Raw genomic sequence first — 26409 nt, forward strand, 5'->3', positions numbered from 1 at the left:
TACTATTTCAGGAATTCCAGTGTAAGTCATCCAAAATATGGATATCCAACAGCATTTACTTATAGTTGTGAAAAATTAAAAGCAGGATATTCAATTAAGAAATAAATTGTTATAATACATCATTTTAAGATTATAATAGCGAAAACTATAGTGATATCAACAAGTGTTTTTGACATCATGTAACTTGGAAAAAAAGGCCCAAATACTTAAATTAATATAACTTAGAATAAGAATTAAAATATATATATATATATATACATATCTATATATATATGAATTAGAATTAATGTAACAGAATAAGAATTACAGTAACATGTATAGAAGAAAAACTAAAGACAAATACTTTTAAATCCTACACAATAATTTTAAGGCATGACTGAGAATGTTTAGTCTAGATAAAGAAGAAAACTTGAGACATAATTGGTGTCTTAAAATAGTTAGCAGTTGCCATATAGAAATGGAAGTAGATTTTGTTCTGAATTCAACTGAATAGTTTATTTTTAATCACAAATGATTTTTATTAATTGCAGTTTTACACAAAAACTGATCAGGATGATACCTACATGCCAACTTTTTATATTTGAAACATATTAAATTGAGCTCAACTGAAAATAGACTATTAGCGCAATATATAGGTGAAAAAAAATGTACAAATGAAGTATTGTGCAGAAATAAAGTTTAATTTGAAATCTGTAAAATAGATTAATTTTAGAAACACTGACTTAATTTGCCTTGTAAGTACAATGGAAATTACCAGATTATAGGTAGAATAGTGGGAGAATTAGTAGTGATAGTGAAAAAAGTTAAAGTAAGGAATTACAGGCCTTGAGGAAGCTCTGTAGTGAATGTTATTATGAGCATTAGCTCCTAGTCTTTACAGTCTGGGTTTGAATTCCAGTTGTGCCACTAGCTGTGTAATAAGGGGTGGTTTTACTGTTTTAAGTCTGAGTGAAAGGGGATAATAAATGTTCGATAAATGTTAGCAATTCTTGTTGTGATTGTTACTGTTTTACCATTATCATCGTCATTGTCATCGTCATCTGGGCTCCACCTCTTTATCTGACCTTATTTATGTGACCTTGGTCTTTGCTTCTCCAAGATTCGAATATTCTGATATGATTCCACCTACCTCCAGGATGATTATGAGGATTAAATGAGATAATGTTTGTAAAGTACTTAGTTCAATGCCTTGCTCATAGTAACTGCTTTTACAGATGGACTCAACTAATGAGTCATTAATTCTAAGAACAGAATTATAGCATAGGTTTAGTAACATTTTTTAGGTATGTTTAAGGAGGGATTCTTTCTTTGTATGCAAGGTTAGCCTAGAAGACTTAAAGATTTTCCAAAGTTAATATTCTATAATTGGCATATATATAATTTTATATATTACAAAGGACTTTTAGATAGAAGATCTCATTCTATCTTTATAACATAATGTATTTTACCATTATCTGTAAATTATTACAAAATAATTTACCATTATTTTGTAAAGAAGAAGAAAGAAAACTAAGACCCCAAAACATTAAATGATTTGACCATGTTAGAAACTAAGACCCCAAAACATTAAATGATTTGACCATGTTAGACAGCCTTATGTTGGTTTTCTGGCTTCAAATGCTGTGTTCTTCCTGTTAAACCATGTTTCCAGAGAAGAATGAAATGATAAAATAAGTGAGAAAATGCTGCATCTTGAGAAAGCTGAAAAAAGAGGTGAAACCTGTTTCTGCTAATGTGATTATTGTCTCCATAGAATAGAAAAATGTCTGTTTTCATCATTCCTTCGTATATTTCTATGGGGCCAATGGTAGATCAGAAAGATATTAAAAGAGATGTTCATGTCCCTTAATTTTTATTCATTTTAATTTTTAAAGGGAAGAGTAGCTTTGTGTTTAATGACTGCTCTTCAATCTATTTTATATCTTGTAAGGATCTATCTGACAGTTTTGTTTTACATTTTATAGCTGCAGCTTATCTTCTGGTGTCCCTTATACCAAGCAATTCATTCCGCCAGATGTTCCGGTCAACAAGGTCTTTGCACATCCCAACCCGTGACCTTCCACTCAGTCCAGACACAACAGTAGTCCTGCATCAGGTCTACAACGTGCTCCTTGGTTTGCTCTCAAGAGCCAAACTTTATGTTGATGCTGCTGTTCATGGCACTACAAAGCTAGTGCCCTATTTTAGCTTTATGACTTACTGTTTAATTTCCAAAACTGAGAAGCTGATGTTTTCCACATATTTCATGGATTTGTGGAACCTTTTCCAGCCTAAACTTTCTGAGCCAGCAATAGCTACAAATCACAATAAACAGGCTTTGCTTTCATTTTGGTACAATGTGTGTGCTGACTGTCCAGAGAATATCCGCCTTATTGTTCAGAACCCAGTGGTAACCAAGAACATTGCCTTCAATTACATCCTTGCTGACCATGATGATCAGGATGTGGTGCTTTTTAACCGTGGGATGCTACCTGCCTACTACGGCATTCTGAGGCTCTGCTGTGAGCAGTCTCCTGCATTCACACGACAGCTGGCTTCTCACCAGAACATCCAGTGGGCCTTTAAGAATCTTACACCACATGCCAGCCAATACCCTGGAGTGAGTAAAATTAATAACTGTTACATCTTTATCCTCAAATTGATTGGAAACACCTGTTTTTCCACTTGGGGGAAGTGGTGACACAGACGGGAGTATAGTCTAACCATTCTTTCTTAAAGACTTAAATGCATCTGTTTTCTTGAAAACATGTAAAATGCTCTATGGTTATAAAATTTGTAAGTTTATGTATAGTTTTTCTTAGGTTGATGTTCAAATTTTCTCTTTACTGAAACTTAACAATTTTAATTTGTGGTTTTGTAAATGTGTCTTTCATATGTACCTAATGAAAAAAGTCAGCTTTGTGGTAAAGTTTTAGGGAAGTATTTACTATTTAGGTATTTGTTATCAAGATCTATATGTTATGCTAAGCTATGAGCTAGACAATACTTTATCTTTGCTGTAGTATTCCCTAGTATTTTTTTCTCACACTACATTCAAGTGAAAAAAATGGTTAAGGAGTCTATCAGAATACAAATACATGCAGTATACATCAGATCCTTTTTTTTCTGCAGACTATTTGTAGGTTTCATATTAAAAATTTCCCCCCTCTATATAAGGCTGTCATTCCTGGATATTTCTTTTCACTGTCATCCCTTACTCTCTGTTGTAAATAGAAGATTATACCAAGAGGTTATAAATCTGGGAAGGGGGATGTGGAAGGGAAATGCAGAATTCTTTTTAAAGCTACTGTTAACTCAGAGGCCACAAACTGCTAATATGAGAAATTGTTGCTAAATAGATGGTGGGAGTTGGAGGAGTGGGAACTTTTTCAACACATTCAACATTTACTTAAGAGTTCGATAAGGGTATTTTAAGTATTGGTATTACTTTTCTTGTCAAAAAAAGGACCTTACTGTCCTTTAGACATAATGTAGTGACGTGTTTAGAGTTTCTCACCCTGAAAGAATATAACCTAATTTCCAGTGGAAAAAGTTAGAATGCCTGTAATAAAGGAAATAATTGTATTAAGCACCAAAAAAGGTTGAAAGCCATGACTGTAAGAATACAGAAGAAAAAGAATGAGTCTGCCTGACTCTCGGGACAGTATTTATTAAGATTCAGTGGATTAGTTTCTATCACATTCACATAAATGATACTTGATTTAGTTACTAAACATGTCCATAGTTAAATATACCTTTGAAGAGTGTTGGGTGAGTGAGAATATTTACCACTTAATTTTGTTTCCTGCCCTTGACATCAATGAAATGTAACATCTTTTATTGTAGAACTTATCTATTAGAGATTTTAATGAAAATGGTGCTTAAATCAGTTTTTGCCAGGTAACTTGAACTGACCGTCCATCAGTCGAGAAAGATCATTCCAAATGTCGGCACAAAGGGTTTTCTCAGAAACATCTTAATTCAAGTTTAATCGAGGGGTGTATAATCTTTAATGATTTCTCATTTATTAAAATGGAGCAAAGGGTTGTTGCAGCATGTCTCTGGTTGCACATTTGAAGTTACAAAACTTAGTACTTTAAACAGTATTAAGACTAAAAATGAACTGTATTTATAGTTTTTAATCTTCCTGAAATTCTATTTTAAGATTTTTTTAGTGAATTACATATTAAAATTTTAAAGTAGAATTTGTTGCTAATTTTATAACTATTCTTGAATGGCAGTGTAATCTAACTTATTTGTGTAATTTTAAGAGCTGGCTAATGAGCATAACATTCAGAAATGAGAAGCAGACATTCTGAAATGTTGCAGGGTTAAAAGATCACCGTAATTCTTATTTCCCTTTTTAGGCAGTGGAAGAACTATTTAACCTGATGCAGCTGTTTATAGCTCAGAGACCAGATATGAGAGAAGAAGAATTAGAAGATATCAAACAGTTTAAGAAAACAACCATAAGTTGTTATTTACGTTGCTTAGATGGCCGCTCCTGCTGGACTACTTTAATAAGGTAAAAATATGTGTTCTGTTGTTTTTTTGCTTATTTTGTTTTTCCAAATGAGGGGATGGGGACCATACTTTTGACACTTAAGGAGGAATAATTTAAATTATAACTGAAAGTTTACCAATTCTTTAAGGTTATCAGAGAAGAATTGGAAGAATATATATTTAGTCACATTGGAAGAATATATATTTTGAAATTTAATGAGCTACTTTTGAACAGGTTTTGTTTTTGTTTGGTTTTTGATTGTGTTTTATCAGAATCATAGAATCTTGGGATTGGAAGGAACCTTAATGTGAAATCTTCCACTTAAACTTGACCCCTCTTTTCAATAGGAGTCATCCAAACTAATGCTTAAACAGTTCAATTCTAGAGGCCTCTAGAAATAGCTTTCTCCATCTATGGATGAGTCTCAGTGCTAAAATTATTTTCATTCTATTTAGCCCAGATCTACCTAATTTTTTTTTCAACTATAGGAATTAGGCAAAATAACAAAACGTGACCTATACAATTAATTGTTCAGAGCAACAAGTTTTTTGAATGGCTATAAAGGAACTGCTACAAATTACACATAATTCCCTTAATTGTAGAAGTAAAATCCAGGTTAATTTCTTAAAATGCTTCTGTATATTACATGTGAGACTTGGAGATGATGTCCTTTATTAGTCACATATTTTTTGGCAGTACTTTCTTGAACACTAGCATATCTCTAAAAATTTTTAATTTATTGGGGTAACATTCGTTAATAACATTAAATAAATTTCAGGTGTACAACTTTCTAATATGACATTAGAATTAGTCATATGAATTAGTCTATTGAGTACTACCACCCGAAGCTTAGTCTCCTTCCATCACCATGTATTTGACTTGCTTTATCCTCTTTATTTTCCCCCTACCTCCCTCACTCTCTGGTAACCACCATTCTGTTGTCCTTCTCTGAGTTAGTTTTCCTTTTTGTTTGTTGGACACTAGTATCTTAAGCTATTCAACCCAAGATAAGATTATTTCAGATTATTATCTTCAGAAAAATTCCACTTGAATCTTTATTAGTACACAAAATGAAATGAACTATGATTTTGCCAGAACTCTTTAAAGGAATTTTAAAAATAGTTTGACAATTTTGAATACATTGTTTTCACAAGATTTACTACTTTATTTTCAAAAAAAGATTTGGAGCTTTCTTAATTCTTTTTTGAAAAAAGAAAGAAAACATCTTATTAAAGTGGAAGAATTTCCAGTTATACTATATGACATCAGTTTCCAGTACCTAACAATGAAATAAGGTCTGTTAACAAGAGTGATACAAGACTTTTGATGATTATTATATAAATTATTTATAAGGCCAACATGTTTTTTAATGTATTTTCTCCTCGTGTTACTCTTTCTTCCCGATAACCAGCTAATGAGTGCTTCGGTAATACAAGTGTATTTTATTATCCAGAACTTACATAATTTAAAAGATAAAACCATTATAAAAATAAACATTGTTTATACTGAAACTTAAAATATTCCCATCACCCCTCTCTTCCACCATTTGGATAATTAAGAGTTAACTAGATACTAATAAATACAACTTTTCTCTAAGTTACTTAGAGGCTTTTTTATTGAAATAGATGTAGTGGTCTCTCTTCTGTAGGTAGGAAAGTGGAGAGCCTAAATGACAGTATACTTCTTTTTTTTTTTTTTTAAATCATCTAAGTGTTTTGTTCTGATTCAGAGTTCTCAGACTGGCCTTTCTGTATTCTTCTAGTGCCTTCAGAATCCTGTTAGAATCTGATGAAGACAGACTTCTGGTTGTGTTTAATCGAGGGCTCATCCTGATGACTGAGGTCGGTGTTTGACTGTATTTTGTTGTATTTCTCTGTAGATTTATTCCATTTTAATTTTCTCACCAAGACTTCTTGTTTTGTGGGGAGTTGGTTTATTGTAGACTATTGTACAAGGTATCTGGATTTTAATTACACAGATCACTAAATGCTAATTTATATTCCAAGAATAATTAGGTCACAGTTTTTAGGGTACTGTTTTCCCATGATTGTCCCCTCGTTTTGTATTGAGAACAACCATTTGAAATAGACTAGGTTTATTCATTTCATTTGGAAGGATAGAAACAGAAGAAATTCATGCAATTTAATCAAGGACATGTAATTTCTCAAGAGCTCCCTTGCTTGACAGAGTTACAGAAACTGAGATTAGCATCATCAGAGGAAGCCAATGAGACTCTTAGAGGTGGTTAAAATCAGCCATTCATTCTTCCCATAATTCTTGAACATCTGTAACTGTGAGCTGATTTTAAGGCTACAGAGGTGCATTGTACCCTTTAGTCTACTAATGGAGATAAGATGAAAGAGTACATGCTAAAAATACCATGTGATTAAGAGGTAGGATGGTTTTTCAGTTAATGGTATAATAGAATAGGAATACAACATTTGAAACTACACTTTGAAGAATTTGGGCTTGCAGTGATAAGTGGGAGAGCTTTTAGATAAATGACTTTAATAATCTTGCACAGAAGCAAGAAAGTATTTGTTTTATTTGAGAAATGCCAAGTATTTCTGTTTGGCTAAAACAAAAGGTATGTGAGGTAGAAGAGTAGTGAGCACTTCATTCTTTCATTCAACAGATGTTTGAATGTCCACTCTGTACAGGCCAGGCGTTGTGTGACGTACTGGGAATCAACAGTGAAAAGACAGACATGGTTTCTCTCTTTCTTGCAGGTTAAATGCCGCTCAAGTACATTGTTTAGATTAATGTAGCAACACAGATTCTAGGCTACAAAGTTCGATCTTTGAATTCTGAATAGTATATAGACTTGGGGAACTGATCTGAAAGGATTAGATGAAAGATGCTTTGGTGAAAAATGAAATAGGGAAAAAAAACTAAGGGTGTAATTAAGCTAATGTAGGTAAAGGAGTTAATAGATTTAACAAGCCAATCTGATTAAAGGAATGCCTAGCTTTTTGAGCCCTTTTTACCTCTTTCAGATCTACTATTTTGAGTATGGCTGACAGCCATGTCACCATTGTCTTTCTTCACAAGCCCTGGAAAGTTAAAGCAGTTACCTATTCTCCCCAATCTTCCTGTTGTTACCTGCTCCTTTGCAATCTCTAAGGCTTGCAGTCTTAGAGCAAACAGAACAAAAAAAAAATAAAAAGCTGATTAAACAAATTATTCCTTCAAACTAAAATGTATACACAGAATATCAGAGCTCTGAAGAGTGAGGACTGTTTTGTATTTAAAAAGAGCTAAATGAGAGAATTTGACTTTTGGATAGAAAGCAAATACGAGGTATGACAAAATTAAGTTCACAAACTTACCACCATGCCCTTACATTGGCAGCACTGTGCAAACAGGTCGGTAAGGTTTATAACGCTGGTATATCAGTGTCTCATAGCTGTGTTTGTATCAACATGTGGTGGTGTCTTACTGAGTGGCAGTTATTGTTGTTGCATGTTTTTGTGTGCCATCGCGAGAATGTCAGCTTGAATTAGAGCAACAAACAAACATTGAATTTCTTATTAAACTTGGCAAGAGTGGAACTGAAATCAGGGACATGTTAGTCCAAGTTTATGGGCATAATGCTATGAAGAAAACGGCAGTGTACAAATGGATTAAGCGTTTTTCTGAAGGGAGAGAATGCGTCACTGATGAAGAGAGAGTTCAGGGTGGCCAGTAATGAGCAGAACTGACGAAAACGTTGCAAAAATTTGTCGAATTGTATGTCAAAATTGTTGGCTGACTGTGAGAAGCATAGCAGACCAAGTAAACATCAATAAAGAAACAGTTGAAAATCTTGGCATGAGAAAAGTATTTGCAAAAATGGTCCTAAAGGAGCTCACCTGTGAACAAAAGCAAAGGAGAGTCGAAGTTTGCCACGACCTTTTGGAGAGGCAAGACAATGTTTTGGGGCATGTTATTACTGGTGATGAAACATGGGTGTACCAATACGACCCTGAAACAAAGTGTCGAAGTGGGCACTTTGGAAGTCAGTGGGCAGTGGAAGTCAGCCAGTTTTTCACAACCAGAAAAGTTCTGTCAGTTCACATCAAGAATCATAATGATGTTGCTGACCTTTTTGACATCAGAGGGATTATTCATTATGAATTTGTACCAACTGGACAGTTAACCAAGTTTACTATTTGGAAGTGCTGAAAAGGCAGCGTGAAAAAGTTAGACATAAACGACCTGAACTTTTCGCCAATTCATGGCTCTTGGATCACGACAATGACAGCTCACATGGCAGTCTCTGTGAGGGAGTTTTTAGCCAGTAGACAAATACGTAACTATTGGAACACACACTCCCTACTAACCTGATCTGGCCCTCAATGGCTTCTTTCTTCACCCAAAGATAAAGAAACTATTAAAAGGAAGACATTTTGATGACATTCACATTCAGGACATCAAGGGTAATATAACAATGGCTCTGATGACCATTCCAGAAAAAGAGTTCCAAGATTGCTTTGAAGGGTGGGCTAGGCACTGACATCGGTGCATAGCTTCCCAAGGAGAGAACTGACCATAATGATATTCAGCAATGAAGTATATGTAGCACTTTTTTTAGGATGAGTTCGTGAACGTAATTGTAAGACCTCATACATTTGCTTTGTGCTCCTATGCATATATATATATATGTCTTCTGAGTCTGAAATAGAGGGTGATCACTACCATTTGTGGCTCAATTAAAGTAGAAATGAAATGAAGTTTCCATTTTTTTAAATCACTTGTAGTCTTTCAACACACTGCACATGATGTATCATGAAGCCACAGCTTGCCATGTGACTGGAGACTTGGTAGAACTGCTGTCAATATTCCTTTCAGTGTTGAAGTCTACACGCCCATATCTTCAGAGAAAAGGTTTGGTCATTCCTATTTCTTGTTTTTGTTCAACTGTTAAAGAGCAAAACAAAGGTTTTAAACTGCATGCTTTGGAGACTTTATCTCTAATTTATATACAGAAGATGGGGCTAATGCGAGGTAATGGTGAAGAAATGCTTATCATGACCTCCCGATAAAAGGCTGTAATACCTACTTGAAAAATAGGAACGTATGCTATAAGTGTCAAGATTTAGGAGATTTGAAAACGTTTCCAAGCACAGTAACAACATGAGTATTTTGTGAAGGTTCTCCAAGCTGGAAACTTCATGGCTTAGATTATTTTGGGTTTCAAGAGAAATAACTATAAAATACATCTCTTTTGTGTCCCTGTAAGATAGTGTAAACTTGGAACTTCATATAAATTCCTAGAAAATAGGATATATTCATCACTAAAATATGTGCTTTAAGGAATCGAGCAGGTTTAACAGTAGTAGTCACATCATGAAAATAGTCACAGCTTTCACCCAAGATGTTTATGTAATTAATTTGAATTTCTTTGTATTAGCATTCTGTAGTTTATAATAGAAAATAATTGTGAGGAAGTTTGACCTCAAATGCCATATTTCTGTATGCTTTTGTATTTGCAGATGTGAAACAAGCATTAATCCAGTGGCAAGAGCGAATTGAATTTGCCCATAAACTGTTAACTCTTCTTAATTCCTATAGCCCTCCAGAACTTAGAAATGCCTGTATCGGTAAGTTACTTAGAAAATATACCTCTGTAAAAACTTACTGGAAGAACACTTTTGTGGGGTTATTTTCTTGTGATGTATGGTGTTCTGTAGGGTTTGGAAGACACTTGTACTTTTTACATTTAACTCACACTGGCCAGCAGGTCCTAAGAAAATCAAGTTTTATTCCCTAACATGCCAATAATTACCTGTCTGATCATGGGCAAGCCATTTCATATATCTGGGATCTTTGAGCTCAGGTTATTTCTAGCTCTCTTGCAGCTCTGAAATCTTCTAATCCTATATAAGCAAAGTAGAATCATGCATATGTTTACAAAGTAAAACTGACATTGTGAAAGGTGGTGATATTATTTCACTGAGTTGTTTTGCCTAAAGATACTTCTTAGGACCCTGTTCCCCCGAAAATAGGACCTAGCCGGACCATCAGCTCTAATGCATCTTTTGGCGCAAAAGTAATATAAGACCCGGTATTATATTATATTACATAAGAGCCGGTCTTACAGTAAAATAGTAAAGATAAGACTGTGTCTTACATTAATTTTTGCTCCAAAAGATGCATTAGAGCTGATGGTCCGGCTAGGTCTTATTTTCAGGGAAACACAGTAGCTATTTTTAGACTCCTGAGTATTCAGCCTTTTTATTGATTACACATTTATAATAAAACGATAATTTGTGCATGTTAAAGGATACCCCATTTTAAATTTATATTGATTTTTTTACTACCATGGAAGCCCCTTAAAAGGCATCTTTAGAGACTATAACTATTTACAGTTTCTCAAAATAACATGTATAAACAGTCAGTCTTGGCAGACATTCACCTGATGTTCTATGGAATTACTGGCCTACACTTCTCCAGCCAGAGGGGAGGGACGCAGTAATCTCCGATCACCAGAAACTCTGCTGGTACCCTGTCATCTGAGCTTTACTCCTGTGGGATTAGAGGATGAGTATCAGTCCAGCTGGCATCATGAAACATTAAAGGTAGATTAAGGATTACCCCTCAGATCCGAAGATCTTGGAACCTTAGATTTCTTTCTAAGCTGCCTTTGGTTGGTTTTATGAAGACACATAATGTGCATTAAATATTTCTCTCAGTGTACTTCTCCATGATGCCTCTCTTGGATAAATAATATACAGATAATTTTAAACTTTGGTTTCTAAATGATGATGACCCTGTTGTGGTTAGTAACTCTGCTGATCCAGATTTGATTGAGCATCAGACAAAATTACTCCCAGTGTCAGGAGCTAAAACAGTTTTAGACACAAACCTTTTCAGCTGCCACACTGCAACTAATCATCCCAGCAGGGTTTGTGAGTTTGAAAGTAAAAGGTAGACATAGTTCAATTTTTTAATACCCAAATTGTGTTTTTATTTTCAGATGTCCTCAAGGAACTTGTGCTTTTGAGTCCCCATGACTTTCTTCATACTCTGGTTCCATTTCTACAACACAACCATTGTACTTACCATCACAGTAATATACCAAGTATGTATTCATCTAGCACAATACTTGAATATGGTTGGCATTTAATCTTTCTGCACACTGAAGCATGGAGATTTATTTTTTCCATTTATTCTTATTGTATACTTACTTTTAATGTCTTAGTGTCTCTTGGACCTTATTTCCCTTGTCGAGAAAATATCAAGCTAATAGGAGGGAAAAGCAATATTCGGCCTCCGCGCCCTGAACTCAATATGTGCCTCTTGCCCACAATGGTGGAAACCAGTAAGGTATGTTGGGATGCCAGGAAAACCATGTTTCTGTAGTACATAGTAATTTGAAATTTCCCCAGTGGCAGTTATGAATATATTAGATGTAAATAACTATTCTGTGGATCCTAAAAAGATTAGACTCATTTGGACTTTTTCCTTTTAGTGCTCTGAAATGTTGGTTGAATATTTGCAAAATCAACAATAAGCACAAGTAGTAAGTTTTTTTCCCCTCAAAAAATAACCCTAATAGAAGCCTTTTAGTATTTATCACTAGGCTAAATTATATCTGGGTCATATATCTAAACCTGAAAAGTCAAGTTAGGTACTTAATGTTGTTTAAATTTGGCCATATTATCAATGACTTCTTTTATTGCCCTTTAATTGTAATCCTTTGACCTAAGCCTTATATCACAATTGATAGATTTATTATTATTGTAGTCTGATTTTTTTCCTCTAATGCTTATTCTAAACTAATGCTAATTCTAAATTATAGACAGAAGGTACATTGACACAGCATAATTTTAGTTTCAACATTTTTTAAAACAATTTTCCCCCTTTATCCTTCTTCACCCCACTTCATTCACACTCTCCCTTGCCCACTGTCTTTGGATCTTAAATATACTTAAGTTCTTATAAGATAAAGTATTAAAAATAATTAACATTACTGAAAAATTTGGAATCTATTTCAAAAATCAAATTTAATTCATTCTTGATGATATGTCTATAGAACTACAGTATCACATTTAAAAATCTTACAGTAATTTTACTTTATTAAAGTATATAGAAATAATGGGTAATTTTAATTGACAGCATTTGCACACTGAAAATAAACTTGTGACAATTAAGATCTTAATATTACTAGAAACTTGGAATTTAAAACTAGGTTCTTATAGAATTTAAATATTTAATCAGCTTTTTAGTTAAACGTATTACATTTGCACAAAATATGCTCTTTAACTTATACAATTTAAGTGCAACCATTTTATCATCTTTAACCTTCAGGGCAAAGATGACGTTTATGATCGTATGCTGCTAGACTACTTCTTTTCTTACCATCAATTCATCCATCTCTTATGCCGAGTTGCAATCAACTGTGAAAAATTTACTGAAACATTAGTTAAGCTGAGTAAGTATAAAAGATGAGCAGTAAATTCCACTGAATTATTTTAAGACCCTAGCCATTCAGAAAGGGGAGAGAGAAAAAAGAGACAATCAATCCTTTTTTTTCTTTTTTAAAATGAATGTTTAAAAATATTAATTAATTATTCTTGGGAACATTTTTATTTTTATTAAGAAAACACCAACTTACTGGTTTCCATTGAATAGTTTTGCCCAGAGTTTCAGCTGGCCTATAAAGGAGTGTGGAGTAGGGCTGATCACTTTTGTGCATAGAAGCCCAAGTCCTCCTCCACCTGCCCAGCAGAATTTCAAAAACTAAAACTGCTCTGCTTAGGGAGACAGGCTTAGATGGGCTTCCCCAGCCCTAATCTTGAGGGTGAGATGAGATCTGTAGTGCCAGCTGTGCTTTGGAGCTGGCCGAGAGCAAGCTGAGTGGGCTTGCCAGGGTGAAGCAGAGGTGCATATATGAGTAAATTAGGAGGTAAGTCTCATAAAATAGAGAGGTGAGTAAGAAGGGAAATTTGAAAAGGAATACGTGAGAAATAGAAAACAAAACCATCAGTGAATTATGAAGGGGGAAGAAAATTCAAATTTCTTGATAATTGTCTCTCCAAGGATGTGCCTAAGAGCTGTTAGAGAATGCTCCCTGCCATTGGGTAACTTTTTCTAGCTGATAAGTCTTTGGAAGACATGTAGTCTTCCTTCAGATGTTCCCCTATCTCAGAACCTCCAGAATCTGTGTTTCTTAATTCTTTAGGGATGGCCCAGGATCTTGTCCAGTTCTGTAGTTTTGTTTCAGAGCATGGGAAGTAAAATACTCATGGAACCACCACCCATATCAAGAACTAGAATATTACCACACGCTGGGAGTACCCTTGTGCTCCTTCGCAATCACTTCCCCTTCCTTCCTGTGGAAAAGGTTTTCATCCACGATAGGGAGGGCAAAAGAAGTGAACTTACTTTAGGTTTCATTATCCAAGAAGAAGAAAGTGGTAACAGCTGTCAGGGATAATTCCTCTTCAGAAAAACCATCTTATTGGTAAGTGATTAGAGCATCTTGAATTGCAAGGTTGTTCCTTCCACCTGTTATCGTTAGCTGGTTTTATATGTGTGTGGCTGAAGTGCCAACATGGGCAGTGGTGGGAGGGATGAGGATCTGCTCAGATTGTCCATTTCATGATTACACGATTGGGTTGTGGTACTTGGTAAAAAGCTAAAACCTAGTAGTGGCAATGATCAGGTCTGAGAGAATATCCAGGAGTTCTAATAACACAGGCTTGCTCCCAGATAAGGATAAGACTTAGAAGATACTGACCTTAAGAAAAGTCCTTGTTTATTTTATTCATATGATTTATATAAAAAATTAGGTGAGGCGTTATTTTAGCTACTTCGAACAGCTCTGACCAAATAATGAATGTTCTCCCCTGTTTGGAACTGTCTGCCCCCTCGACACAAATATACAGTTTCAGGGAAGTTAAACATGGAAGGAAGGAGGAGGAGGGAAGGACAGGACACACACTAAGCATCCACATTAGCTGAATCAGCTTTCATAATATTTGATACTCTCCTGGCTTATAATCATGAGTCACTGTTGATGCTGCCTGGTAGGGTTTAGTTCTCTGCACAAGCACTATTTTATGGAACTTTCTGCAAGGATGGAAATATTCTCCAGTTACATCACCATTCATGGTATGATAGCCAATAGTCATATGTGAGTGTTGAGGATTTGAAATGTAATTAAGGAACTGAATTTTTATTTGGTTTTAGATAAATTTAAATAGCCAGATGTGTCTGGTGGCCACTGTATTCAATAGCACAGCTCTAGACATAAACCAAAACCATCACAAATTGAGCAGGAAAGATATTTTTCATGGTTATATCTTAGTTAATGCAGAAAATTGGACATTATTTTGGATATGAAGGTAAGACAAAGACCTACAAACAGTGCTTTCCTTCCGCCTCTCGTAAATGGAGAGATTATGTCCCAGTGTTTGAAGTTAAGTCCTTCTAGCAGAAATGATTATTTCCAGGAAGAGGCACCTGGGAAAAGGCTTGAGAACAGCGAAACCCACATTAATGAGTGTAACGGGAAATAGAGTTGATAGGGAGTTTTAATTTGTATAATGTCTTTAGGAAATTATATTTGGCAACAAGGAGAGGAAAGGATAAGTTTAAATTGGTTGTGTCCTTAATCATGTGAGCCTTGAGGTTAAATGGTCCAAGGGCCAGGATATTGTGACCATGGATGGATTGTCTCAAGATCGATATTAGATTGCAAGTCATTTCCAGTTTTGAAGATAAGTCTTTGTGGTAATTCTTATATGGGTAACTGAGCAGATTTTAAGATTCCTTAGGGGATAAAAACGAATTATGTAATAATTATAGATCTGAATTGCAGGGGATAGACTTGCAAGTACGAAATAGTAAATATAGGCATATAGGGTTTTAGGTAAGAGAACTGGGGAGAGAATGCAGGGAGAGTGAACAAAGCTGCTGACTGCCGTGTGAAATTAGTGTGTCTGAAACCACAGTATTGGGATATTTAAAAATAAGAGTTTAGCCAGAAAAATTCTGCAAAAGAATAATAGTAAGAGGGACTGGCACTGTTGATTTTTAAAATACTAAAGATAGTGATTTTTTATTTCTTAGTATGTAGTCTATATACATAGTTCACAATTCAAAACAATATCAAAAATACATACATCTTTGTATCATTCACAGACCTGCCTCTCACCGCTTTTATTCGTTTTTTGTTTATCCTTTCTGGGAGGCATAAAAACAGCAAATACAAGTTTATTTTCTCCCCTTTCTTAAGTAAAAGTAAACTACAATGATTAAAATCATGTGATGCAGATACGGACGTAACATAGGCAGACAGTGGAAAAACAGCCCCATAACAAACATAAGGCTACACGAGGATTTGATAGGTAAAGATGACGTATCACATTAAGTGGTGAATGGTGGTGTTGAGATAATTGGTTAGCTATCTGGGGATGGGGAGGTAGGGGAGTATTTAATACCTACTTCACTCTTTAGACCAAATACATTCCAGGAGGATTAATTGTGAAAAGTAAAATCATACAAATATTAAAGAAAAAGATATGATTATGTGGATACCACCTTAAGATTTGAAAGATCATGTTAATTAAGCAGGACACAAAACCCAGAAACAGTAAAATAAGAAATTGAAAATGTTGTCTACATAAAAATTGAAAATACTGTTTAAAAATGCCACGAATTGAATTAAAATACAAACAGCTAATGGGAAAAATGTTTCACTCTTAACAGATAAATAATTAGTATTGCCAAACTACAAAGAATTTTTTGGATTCAGTGTGATGGTAAAGAGCATAAAGGACATGAACAGGAAGTACACACACACACACACACATACACACACACACTCACACACTTGGTAACTATATGAAAAGTTGCCTCATGTTACTAATAAAGCCAACAATGATTTCGCTTCCTTTTTTTTCAACTCTGAGTTAAAGTTTAGATGATATGCATATTTAAATAGTTTGGGGAAAGAAGTTTTATAATGAAGTCAGTCTGGGGAGGCCATTTGGCATTATAAATTTAGATTGTTCATGCCCTTTGACCCAGCAATACCAGATCTAGGAATCCACCCTACTCTTATAAGAGTGTACAACATACATAAGATGTTTGTTTTCACTTGGTTTGTATTAAATACAAATCGGAAACAACCCATTGTCCATCAATAGAAGCTTATTAAGTAAAACATAGTTCATCGATATCATATAGTCTTTAGAATAAAAAGATAAGAATTGACCTTGGATTACATGAAAAAAGCAAATTGGAAAACTATGCAGAATAAACAAAGGGAAAAATCACTTGGTGTATGCAAAAACACAAACAAAAGATTATACTCTAGCTGTATAAGGATAAAATAAGGGAGTGTTTTCATTTTCTAGGTTAAACAGCCGTAAGATTTAAATTATTGTAACAATCATGCTTTGCTTTTATATTTGGGAAAAAATGTTTTTAAAGTAACATAGAAAACTGATACTGTAAAACTCTTAATACCATTTTTTTAGGTGCCATAGTTCATACAGAATTAACAATGAGATGCTCAAGTAGAATTAATCTTAATAACAAATCCCTAGATTTCATCATTGAATTAAATTTTATTTTCAGAAAAAACAAGAATCTCTATCACCTTTATTAACATTGTTTTTCAAAGTTTTCTTAATGTATTAGTAAATGAAAGTGAAAAATAGATTTTTTTTGCAAGTAACATTATGATGTACTTTTCAAGTACCTAGAAACACTGCAGCCTTCAAAATCTCTAGAATTAAAAAATTAGTTAATAAAAGTAAACAGATTAAAATTTCAAATTAGAAAAAGCACAGTCTGGTCCATGGTACTGACTGGAGAAACAACTGTTTAGCTGTTTCCCAAAAGGCAACTGGGTGAATATACTTCAGACCAGTGCCAATCATTTAGTGCAGATCAAAAACCAACTTTTACCAGTCCACCAAGGGCAAATCCCTTTATCCTAGGCTAATATATGGTAATTACATTTAATAGGTATTTATAATTCTACTTATCATACCAATTTGTTAATTTACAAAGAGGAAGAACTGGCACAGGAATCTGAACATTTCTGTGGTAGGGTCAGCAGATTTTTTCCCAGTAACCTACATGGTAAGGCAAATAAAACAAAGTAGGTTGCTTGGTCAGTATGAAGTCAGAACGGGGGAATTAGAAGAATCAACTGTGTGATATTCTTAGGCTAAGATGTCTTGATTCAATCTCGCAGTGGAGCATTAGTCATGGGCTTTCATCCATTGGCTAAAGCTACCACTTTCTGTGGATGCTTGGATATGATAAACACTCCTATGGACAACTATAGACAAACTCCTATAGACAAAGAATCATAACACAATTCAGATCAGAGAAACCCTAATAAATATACATATGAAATATTTTATCCTCACAGCACTCATCTAAATTACCTACAGAAGCAGTTTTTAAAAGTTTTTTCTTCTAATAACATATCCAGCAGCTACAGTGTAAGGTATTATGAATTAAGAAAATATATGCATACAACAATATGATTATTGTATATTAGTTCCTTCGTGGATGGAGATAGGAAAGATAAGTGGTACAAAAGCCTGCCCGTCCCATTTACTAAGACAAAGCGTAGATGTGTGTCTCAGAATTTTGGGGATTGCATCTCCCTGTGCTTTGCACCCAATATGTGACTCCTCAGAAAGCATTGAAGGAGGAGTGTGTGGAGTAGGATGTCATTGGCCTCTACCTTGAGTCGCAGAGCCAAGATGCGCCCGATCCTCTGTCTCTGTGAAAATATTAGAAACTGAAACTCTGTTGCTCTGAAGGAATGGCCTTCCTTCCAAAGGAGGTGCAGCTCGGAGAGGGAATAGATAGGACTGTCTCCACGGGTGTGTTTTCCAGAGTGTGGTGGACAAGATGGCCCAAGGAAAATATTTTTTATGTAAATCAGTATGTGTGGACCTTACTGTATTACAAAAATAATGTAACTAGTACACCAAACCCATGATTTCCTTAGATGTTTATTGCCTAAGATGAGGCTAATGTAGCATTAGCTTAAGTGAATCTAAAGAACAGTATTAACTATAAACAGTACAAGTGATGGAGAGATATAAAAATGATTCACGAAAAACTGAAGTTTGGGAAAACACTGATTATTGAAAAGATTGTGGGCTTTAGAATCAGATAAATTTGGGGTAGATACACGATATCACACACAGGCTTTTGAGATGAACCTGAGCAGATGATATAATCTCTATGAGCCTAATTTCCACATCCCTAAAGGGCAAAAATGATAAAATAATGCCTCCCAAAGTTGATGAGAAAATTGTGATTATCTAACATACCTAGTACCATAGATGCTAGTATGTGTTTATTTCCTTCTTCACTTGTAAAGATACTTGTATCAGAATATCACTTAAAAGTGATCTTAGATCAAGAAGGCCTCTGTGTATTTTGTTTGTTGTGGTAGTGCTGGCTTTTTGGTAGTTGTGGAAAATAGAAATAAAGATGGTTTTACTTTGAGGGATATTTGGGGGGAAAAGAATAAGACCAGAGAAACATAAATTGTAGTATACAGTCTGCTTTCACATGACAGGGTTCATGTCAGGGCAGCCACTAGTTCAGGGGTTGGCAGACTTTCTGCAAAGGGCCAGACACTAAACATTTTAGATTTGTAGCCCATATATGGTCTCTGTCACATACTGTTTGTCTTTTTTTTTTTTTTACTGTCCTTTAAGATATGAAAGCCCATTTTAGCTCACACGACCATACAAAAACAGGGTATGGGCCACCCTCTGCTTTTTAGGGGTAATGATCAGGAACATGGGGACACAGAGACTCTCTTCCCTCTAGACAACAGTTTTGGTGACATGTCCTTGTTTGCTTATGTATATTGGATGAAGTAGAAAGATAAGAATTTCCCTGGGTCTTTACAAAGGTATTCATCTTGACAGGAAAATAAATGAGCTTACCCACAAAAGGGAGTCTAGGCATCTTTGGATGACTAAATTGGGTGAGTGATCTGACTTCCCTTTCTAATCCTTGGTGTAACCCAGAGGTTGGCAACAGTAGCCTGCATGCTGCCTGTTTTTGTATAATCAGTGAGCTACCTGCAAGCTAAGAAGAGTTTTTAGACGGTTTAAAAAAAAAACAAACAAAAACTAGGTTATATTAAATTCTGAATATTTCGTGACACATGAAAATTACGAGATTCAAATTTCAGTGTTCTTAAATATAATTGGGGCTATTTTCACACCACCTCTGCAGAGCTGAGTAATTGCAACAGAGATCATGTGGCCACAAAGACTTAATATATTTACTGTTCAGCCCTTTACAGAAAAAATTTGCTGACTTGAGATCTAATTCATAATTTTTTCTTAAATGGAGGGAGATAGCTTTTGTATTTCTCCTTCTCCATGATTATACTTTCCCTGGTGAATATGATTAATGGAAATAATAGCTGTTAAGCATTGGGCATCTAGTTGCCCTTTGGGGTTTTTTCCTTCAGCAGATTTATTTATATCACAGGATATTTTAAATAAGTAGATGGGAAATTTACTGTGGTATTGCAACTTCTGTGCTTTAAGAGGTGGGAGGGCAGAGGGTAGGGGAACCGATTTCTTAAAGGCATAATTGACACCTGGAATAGTCAAGAGGAGGAAAGATTAAAACAGCAGAGATTCCAAATAGGATGCTGACATACAGATAAGTATAGTCCACCCAAAAGATCCTGGGGACAAGGCTAGAGCTGTTAGACTCAGAGCAGTGTTTACCTGTATCTACCATGAAGATAATTCTCCCTGTCTTTGGAGAAATAAGGTAAAAGAGGAAGGAACGATGTTTTCTAATTCTTCACATCCTCTTTTAGACCTTGCACAAACCCCCTCACCCCCTTCACCTTGCAGTCTAGCTATTCCATGAAAAATATCTAATAGGCAGAGTGGTACCTTAATCCAAGAAAGTTTTGGAACCACTTGCAGTAACTTTTATTGGATTGTCCCAAATAAAGTTCCAGTATTCAAAAAGCAGAATTGGTTTAAATTGCCTCAGGTCCTTCTAGGAATGAGGTGTGGGATATAAATAAATTCAAAGTGCATTGCATTCTAAATTATGTCACTGGTTAAAACATTGCAATGAATTCTTCCCTTTAACTATTGAGTATTTTACATATTTCTAAAACATAGAAAATACGCAATTATGACTAGAAATAGCTATAATATTGTACCTGCAGTTTAATACCTTAGTAGTGTAATTTATAACCTATTCTGATTTCTTTTCAAATATCAGGTATCCTAGTTGCCTATGAAGGTTTGCCACTTCATCTTGCACTGTTCCCCAAACTTTGGACTGAGCTATGCCAGACTCAGGTAAAGAAAATGAGTTTTAGATGATTTGGTCTTTCGTTTTATCTGACCCATGTGGTCAGTAATTTTAGGAACAATGGGTGCAAAACTGGCTGGACATTGGGCATGTTTTAGAATCTTGGTAGGTGAATATGATTAATGGAAATAATAGCTGTTAAGCATTGGGCATCTAGTTGCCCTTTGGGGTTTCTTCCTTCAGATTTATTTATATCACAGGATATTTTAAATAAGCTGTTTATAATTGAATTCCTCATTTATAGGTCAATATAAACAGTTGTGAAAGTCCAAAACGGGGAGATACTAGGGGAAGAAGGCAGATGCCACTTCTTGCTCTCCCTCCCCTTCACCATTCCGAAAGCTCTAGTAGAAACCATTTCAGCAGTCTGTCCTTTACTCCTTTTTTATCTGTTACCTCGGAGTAGTTTTTCAAGTCTCATGCACTTGTTTTCTTATCAGTAATCTCACTGGGGAAAAGAAACACTGTGCCCTTCTTACCTTAAGTGTCTAAGAGCCAACCTCTTAAAATAAAGTGGGCACCTAAAGTAGTGCTTGTTAAATTGTGGGGGAAGAATCTCTCCACAGGGAGAGGGGGAGACACCAGATTGGTCCTAAGGTTTGGCTCATTCCTTAGATCAGGTGTAAAGAATCCCTACTTTCTTTAGACCCTGAAAACATTGTTTTCCTACCTGGTTGCATCTGCCCATTTCCAGAGGAAGAGATGAGTTTATTAACCTTTCTTTAGCATAAACCTTTACCCACATTATAGTATCTCAAATACTGTAACTCTGGTCCAACCTCCTACCCAGGCAGTAGTGCTCGGTATATTCTCCTAATGGATGTGTCACATGGTACTGTAATAGTTCTCTCTCTCCTTGTCCCAAAGTGTAAGCCCTTCAAGTGCAGAGACTTTATCTGAATCATCTCTACTCCTTGAAGAAATGTCATTTTGTTTTCTATTGTGGGAATCTTTGAAAGGCTAGGATACATTGATCATACGGCTTGGTACATAGTAGACATTCATAAAATGACTAGCAGATTGATTTTTGAGCTGAGTTTTGTCTCAAAATTGAAACAGATCTCTGCTTTTTCCCTCTGTTGCTGCTGTTGATCTTTCCTTTTTATTTGGGTAGTTACTTTTTTTGTTTCTGTACTCTGCCACTGCCTACTGCTTCCCTATTGTTCTGTACGACTCCCTTTATTACTTGGCTTTTTTCCCCACAAAATTCACCATCCCCCAAAAGTTCCCTTAAAACAAAGCCAGCCAACTTAGGCTGTTAAAGCCCCTGCCATCAATCCCATGCAAGAAACACAGGCAGCAGGCAGAGGCTATGACTGGTAAAATAAGGCAGATTTTCCTGACACCAAAGATCGGAAGCCCTCGGTCCTGGTCGTACTCAGCTCCTAATTTCTTGAGTGACCTCCAGCATTTTACTTACAACACTTGCTTAATAAAACGTATAAATATATAATGTACATACTATCTAAACTTTGTCCTATTTTAAAAAGTCTGTTTTGTCTTCCATATAAATGATTTATTATTAAAACACATATATAAATAATCTAGGGAATGTATCTACTTAAAGACATACTACTTGTGTTTAAGAGAGCCATGACTATTTAAAAACAGGAAAACCAAATTTTAGCAAAATTTCCATATATTGGGACCCACTAAATTATGTGTGTGAAATAATTAGGAAAAGAGGTTTGATGTTTACCTTTGCAATATTTATGGGGGGGAAGAGTGTTTACCAAATTACTGCTAATGAGACTAAAGTTTTAACTCATTTTAGAGAATACTTAAAATTTGTCTTTTCTGTACGTGTGCTTTAGTTACCTGTTAATTATTCATTCTCTCTGACAACAGTCTCAAATCCTATTTATTTGTCCAGTCTTTGTTAACACTCTTAATGCAAGGTAATAAAGCTGCATTTTTTTTAAAACCTATTCCATTTTTGCCATTCAGACTTTTTACAAGTCTCTCCCTGTAGCACTCACTCATAAAGTCCAAGATAGTAATATTTCACTAGGCAGACAGTTTCTGTACCTGAAAGTTTAGTAGACTGAGTTAAAGTGGCTTTTCTGATACAATTTTAAGAGTTTGGTGTACATCATAAGCAGTGTGTTTAAGGTTTGCGGTTACTTCAGTGCTCAACCATCAGTACTTCTTCTCCCCACTTTAGTCTGCGATGTCAAAAAATTGCATCAAGCTTTTGTGTGAAGATCCTGTTTTTGCAGAATATATAAAATGTATCTTAATGGATGAAAGAACTTTTCTAAACAACAACATTGTCTACACATTCATGACACATTTTCTTCTGAAGGTATGTTGTACTTCGGAAACTCAACGTATTAACCTCCAGTTACTTAATGGTTGGTTGTGTTTTCATTATGTTGGTCTTTTGGAGATTTTTTTAAATCTTTTTTTTCAGGTTCAAAGTCAAGTGTTTTCTGAAGCAAACTGTGCCAATTTGATCAGCACCCTTATTACAAACTTGATAAATCAGTATCAGAACCTGCAATCTGATTTCACCAACCGAATTGAAATTTCCAAAGCAAGTGCTTCATTAAATGGGGTAAGAACTATGGAAGGGAATAGTCGCGTACTTCAGAACTTTCCTTAAATCAACTCTAAATTAGGCCTTGTATGATTTTTTTTTTTAAGATTTTATTGGGGAGGGGAACAGGACTTTATTGGTGAACAGTGTGTACTTCCAGGACTTTTTTTTCCAAGTCAAGTTGTCCTTTCAATCTTAGTTGTGGAGGGCACAGCCCAGCTCCAGGTCCAGTTGCCGTTGCTAGTTGTGGGGGTCGGAGCCCACCATCCCTTGCGGGACTCAAGGAATCGAACTGGCAACCTTGTGGTTGAGAGCCCACTGTGGCCTTGTATCATTTTATTTTCACAACTTTAGCTTAAGTCAAATATGAAAATAAACTCACCAAATTTTTAAAACTATATACTCACTATGCCTGTTATGTTGTACACACTATTACTGTACAAGACATGAGCTATTGTCATTAAATGCTAGAGGCAGTAAGACCCCTAAGAGGTGAGACACTCCCTTTATCTCTACTTGTTTGCATTTTTTTAAACATTACTTACGATGTTTATTTTATTGCATATAGCTCATGAGTAACTGAAACCGATTAATGATCTGCTAGTTTAAAGCCAGTTAAAACTAGGAAATCAATAAGTTACCCTGGATAGACTCCCATGATAGCTGTCATAGAATAGTGGGGCACCCTGGAAATGTGTGCTAGCACATGTCCATCAGCAGCCACCCAAGTAACAAATGCTTGGATGCCAGAACAGATTATAGAGATAAGTGAAGAAGACCTTAACTATTTGTGACATCCATCCAATATTAGCATATTTGAAAAACTGATTTCTAGATTAAGGTTTAAATTTCTCAGGGATCATTTAGGGTTTCTTTTTAAAATTCCTATGTAAATTGTTGATTCTATCATTTTTCCCATTTTTAGAAAACATTATTTGAGTCTTCAATCTGACTTAATGGTGTGGTACATAAAGTAATGGTATTACTGACTTAAAACTGCTGAGATACAGTAGTATCATAACGCTGGCTTTCTAGGTTCAGCATTTTTCTAAACATGCCAGAGAAACCAGGCTGAATCCTGGAAGCGTAGGCATTGGACTGGAAACAAAGTATGTTAAAATGTTGGCTTTAGAACTTGAAATGTTCGTATCTGGGTTTTTGTAGGACCTGCGGGCACTTGCTTTGCTCCTGTCAGTACACACTCCCAAACAATTAAACCCAGCTCTCATTCCAACTCTGCAAGAGCTTTTAAGCAAATGCAGGACTTGTCTACAGCAGAGAAACTCACTCCAAGAGCAAGAAGCCAAAGAAAGAAAAACTAAAGGTTAGCCTCATGGCCCGGCATTGCCTTTCGGGTGGGAGAAGGGAAGAAAACACGGGGTTGTATGTTCAGTTGGGCCTCCTAAGCAGAAATGCTAAAAAGGAAATTTCCCACCAACACCCGTCAGTGTGATCTTAATGCCTCCTTTCAAAGAAGTTTGTTTTGATGATTTTCAGATGATGAAGGGGCAACTCCTGTGAAAAGACGGCGTGTCAGCAGTGATGAGGAGCACACTGCGGACGGCTGCATCAGCGATGCGAAAACAGAAAGCAGGGAGGTCCTGACCCCGACGAGTACTTCGGACAATGAGACCAGAGACTCCTCAATTATCGACCCGGGAACTGAGCAAGATCTTCCTTCCCCTGAAAATAGTTCTGTTAAAGAATACCGAATGGAAGTTCCCTCTTCGTTTTCAGAAGACATGTCAAATACCAGGTCACAGCATGCAGAAGAACAGTCCAACAATGGTAGATTTGAAGATTGTAAAGAATTTAAAGAGCTCCACTGTTCCAAGGATTCTAACCTAGCAGAGGAAGAATCCGAGTTCCCTTCTACTTCTATCTCTGCAGTTCTGTCTGACTTAGCTGACTTGAGAAGCTGTGATGGTCAAACTTTGCCCTCCCAGGACCCTGAGGCTGCTTTATCACTCAGTTGTGGCCATTCCAGAGGACTCTTTAGTCACATGCAGCAACACGACATTTTAGATACCCTGTGTAGGACCATTGAATCTACGATCCATGTGGTCACAAGGATATCTGGCAAAGGAAACCAAGCTGCTTCTTGACATTAGATGTAGCATGTCTACTTTTAAGGGCCCCCCTCTCCCAATGCTGTTTGTATAAGTTTTGCTTATTTCTGTTTTTGTGCTTCAGTTTGTCCAGTGCTCTCTGCTTGAATGGCAAGATAGGTTTATAGGCTTAATTCTTGGTCAGGCAGAACTCCAGATGAAAAAAATTTGCATCTTCAGTATACTTTCTAAAGGGCAATCAGATAATGGATATGTTTTATGTAATTAAGAGTTCACTGTAGTGGCTTTCATTTAATATGGCTGTCTGGGAGGAACAGGGTTCCCTGGCCCTGTACAATGTAATTTAAACTTACAGCATTTTTACTGTGTATAATATGGTGTCCTCTGTGCCAGTTTTGTACCTTATAATAGAGGCAGATTGCCTCCAATCGCTGTGGTTCTTATTATCAAAATTAAGTTTACTTGTATACGGAACAACCACAAGAAATTTGATTCTGTAAAGAATCCTCTTTAGCTGTGGCCTGGCAGTATATAAATGGTGCTTTATTTAACAGAATACCTGTGGAGGAAATAAAGCACACTTGATGTAAAAATAATTGTTTTATTTTTATTGACATGACTGATTGCTATTCTGTGCACTTAATTAAACTGATTGTGATGACTTTTCATTTGTTTACATACGTTGCTTCAGTCTTCTCAGATGGACGTAATTAAGAAAACTGAATGGGGGGAAGCACTTACCCATAGTAGAAGTGTTAGTGGCAGTCCATATAGTAACTTATTCCCATACTTTTCAGTCCTCTCCTCCCTGAAGTGCGTAACTGCTGCGGAGAAAAGTGTAACACACTACAGCCAACACACCCTCCCTTCAACATGCTTCCGAATGCAACTTGCCACTGTTTACCTACCTACTGTGTTTCCCCGAAAATAAGACCAGGTCTTCCATTAATTTTTTGCTCCAAAAGACGCTTTAGGGCTTCTGTTCAGGG

At 35.7% G+C, this 26409-nt stretch overlaps 1 protein-coding gene across 7 annotated transcripts in view; it reads left to right on the forward strand.

Annotated features, from left to right (window-relative positions):
- The window catches only part of USP34 (ubiquitin specific peptidase 34), a 209536-nt gene extending 183181 nt beyond the window's left edge, over window positions 1-26355 (forward strand). For 5 of the 7 annotated variants that reach the window (XM_033125149.1, XM_033125148.1, XM_033125153.1 and 2 more), the window contains 13 exons: window positions 1965-2599; window positions 4347-4504; window positions 6246-6324; window positions 9223-9349; window positions 9958-10065; window positions 11442-11546; window positions 11667-11791; window positions 12776-12899; window positions 20720-20799; window positions 22977-23117; window positions 23226-23369; window positions 24516-24675; window positions 24849-26013. In XM_033125149.1, coding sequence (XP_032981040.1) covers window positions 1965-2599; window positions 4347-4504; window positions 6246-6324; window positions 9223-9349; window positions 9958-10065; window positions 11442-11546; window positions 11667-11791; window positions 12776-12899; window positions 20720-20799; window positions 22977-23117; window positions 23226-23369; window positions 24516-24675; window positions 24849-25456 — 2594 coding nt within the window. In that variant the 3' untranslated portion in view covers window positions 25457-26013. Of the gene's footprint in view, window positions 1-1964; window positions 2600-4346; window positions 4505-6245; window positions 6325-9222; window positions 9350-9957; window positions 10066-11441; window positions 11547-11666; window positions 11792-12775; window positions 12900-20719; window positions 20800-22976; window positions 23118-23225; window positions 23370-24515; window positions 24676-24848 lie in introns of all 7 variants that reach the window. The other 2 variants (XM_033125154.1, XM_033125155.1) reach the window with 2 other exon arrangements.
- The last annotated feature ends 54 nt before the right edge of the window (window positions 26356-26409 follow it).

Source organism: Rhinolophus ferrumequinum, chromosome 13 (genome assembly GCF_004115265.2).
Source record: "Rhinolophus ferrumequinum isolate MPI-CBG mRhiFer1 chromosome 13, mRhiFer1_v1.p, whole genome shotgun sequence".
Classification (NCBI taxonomy): domain Eukaryota; kingdom Metazoa; phylum Chordata; class Mammalia; order Chiroptera; family Rhinolophidae; genus Rhinolophus; species Rhinolophus ferrumequinum.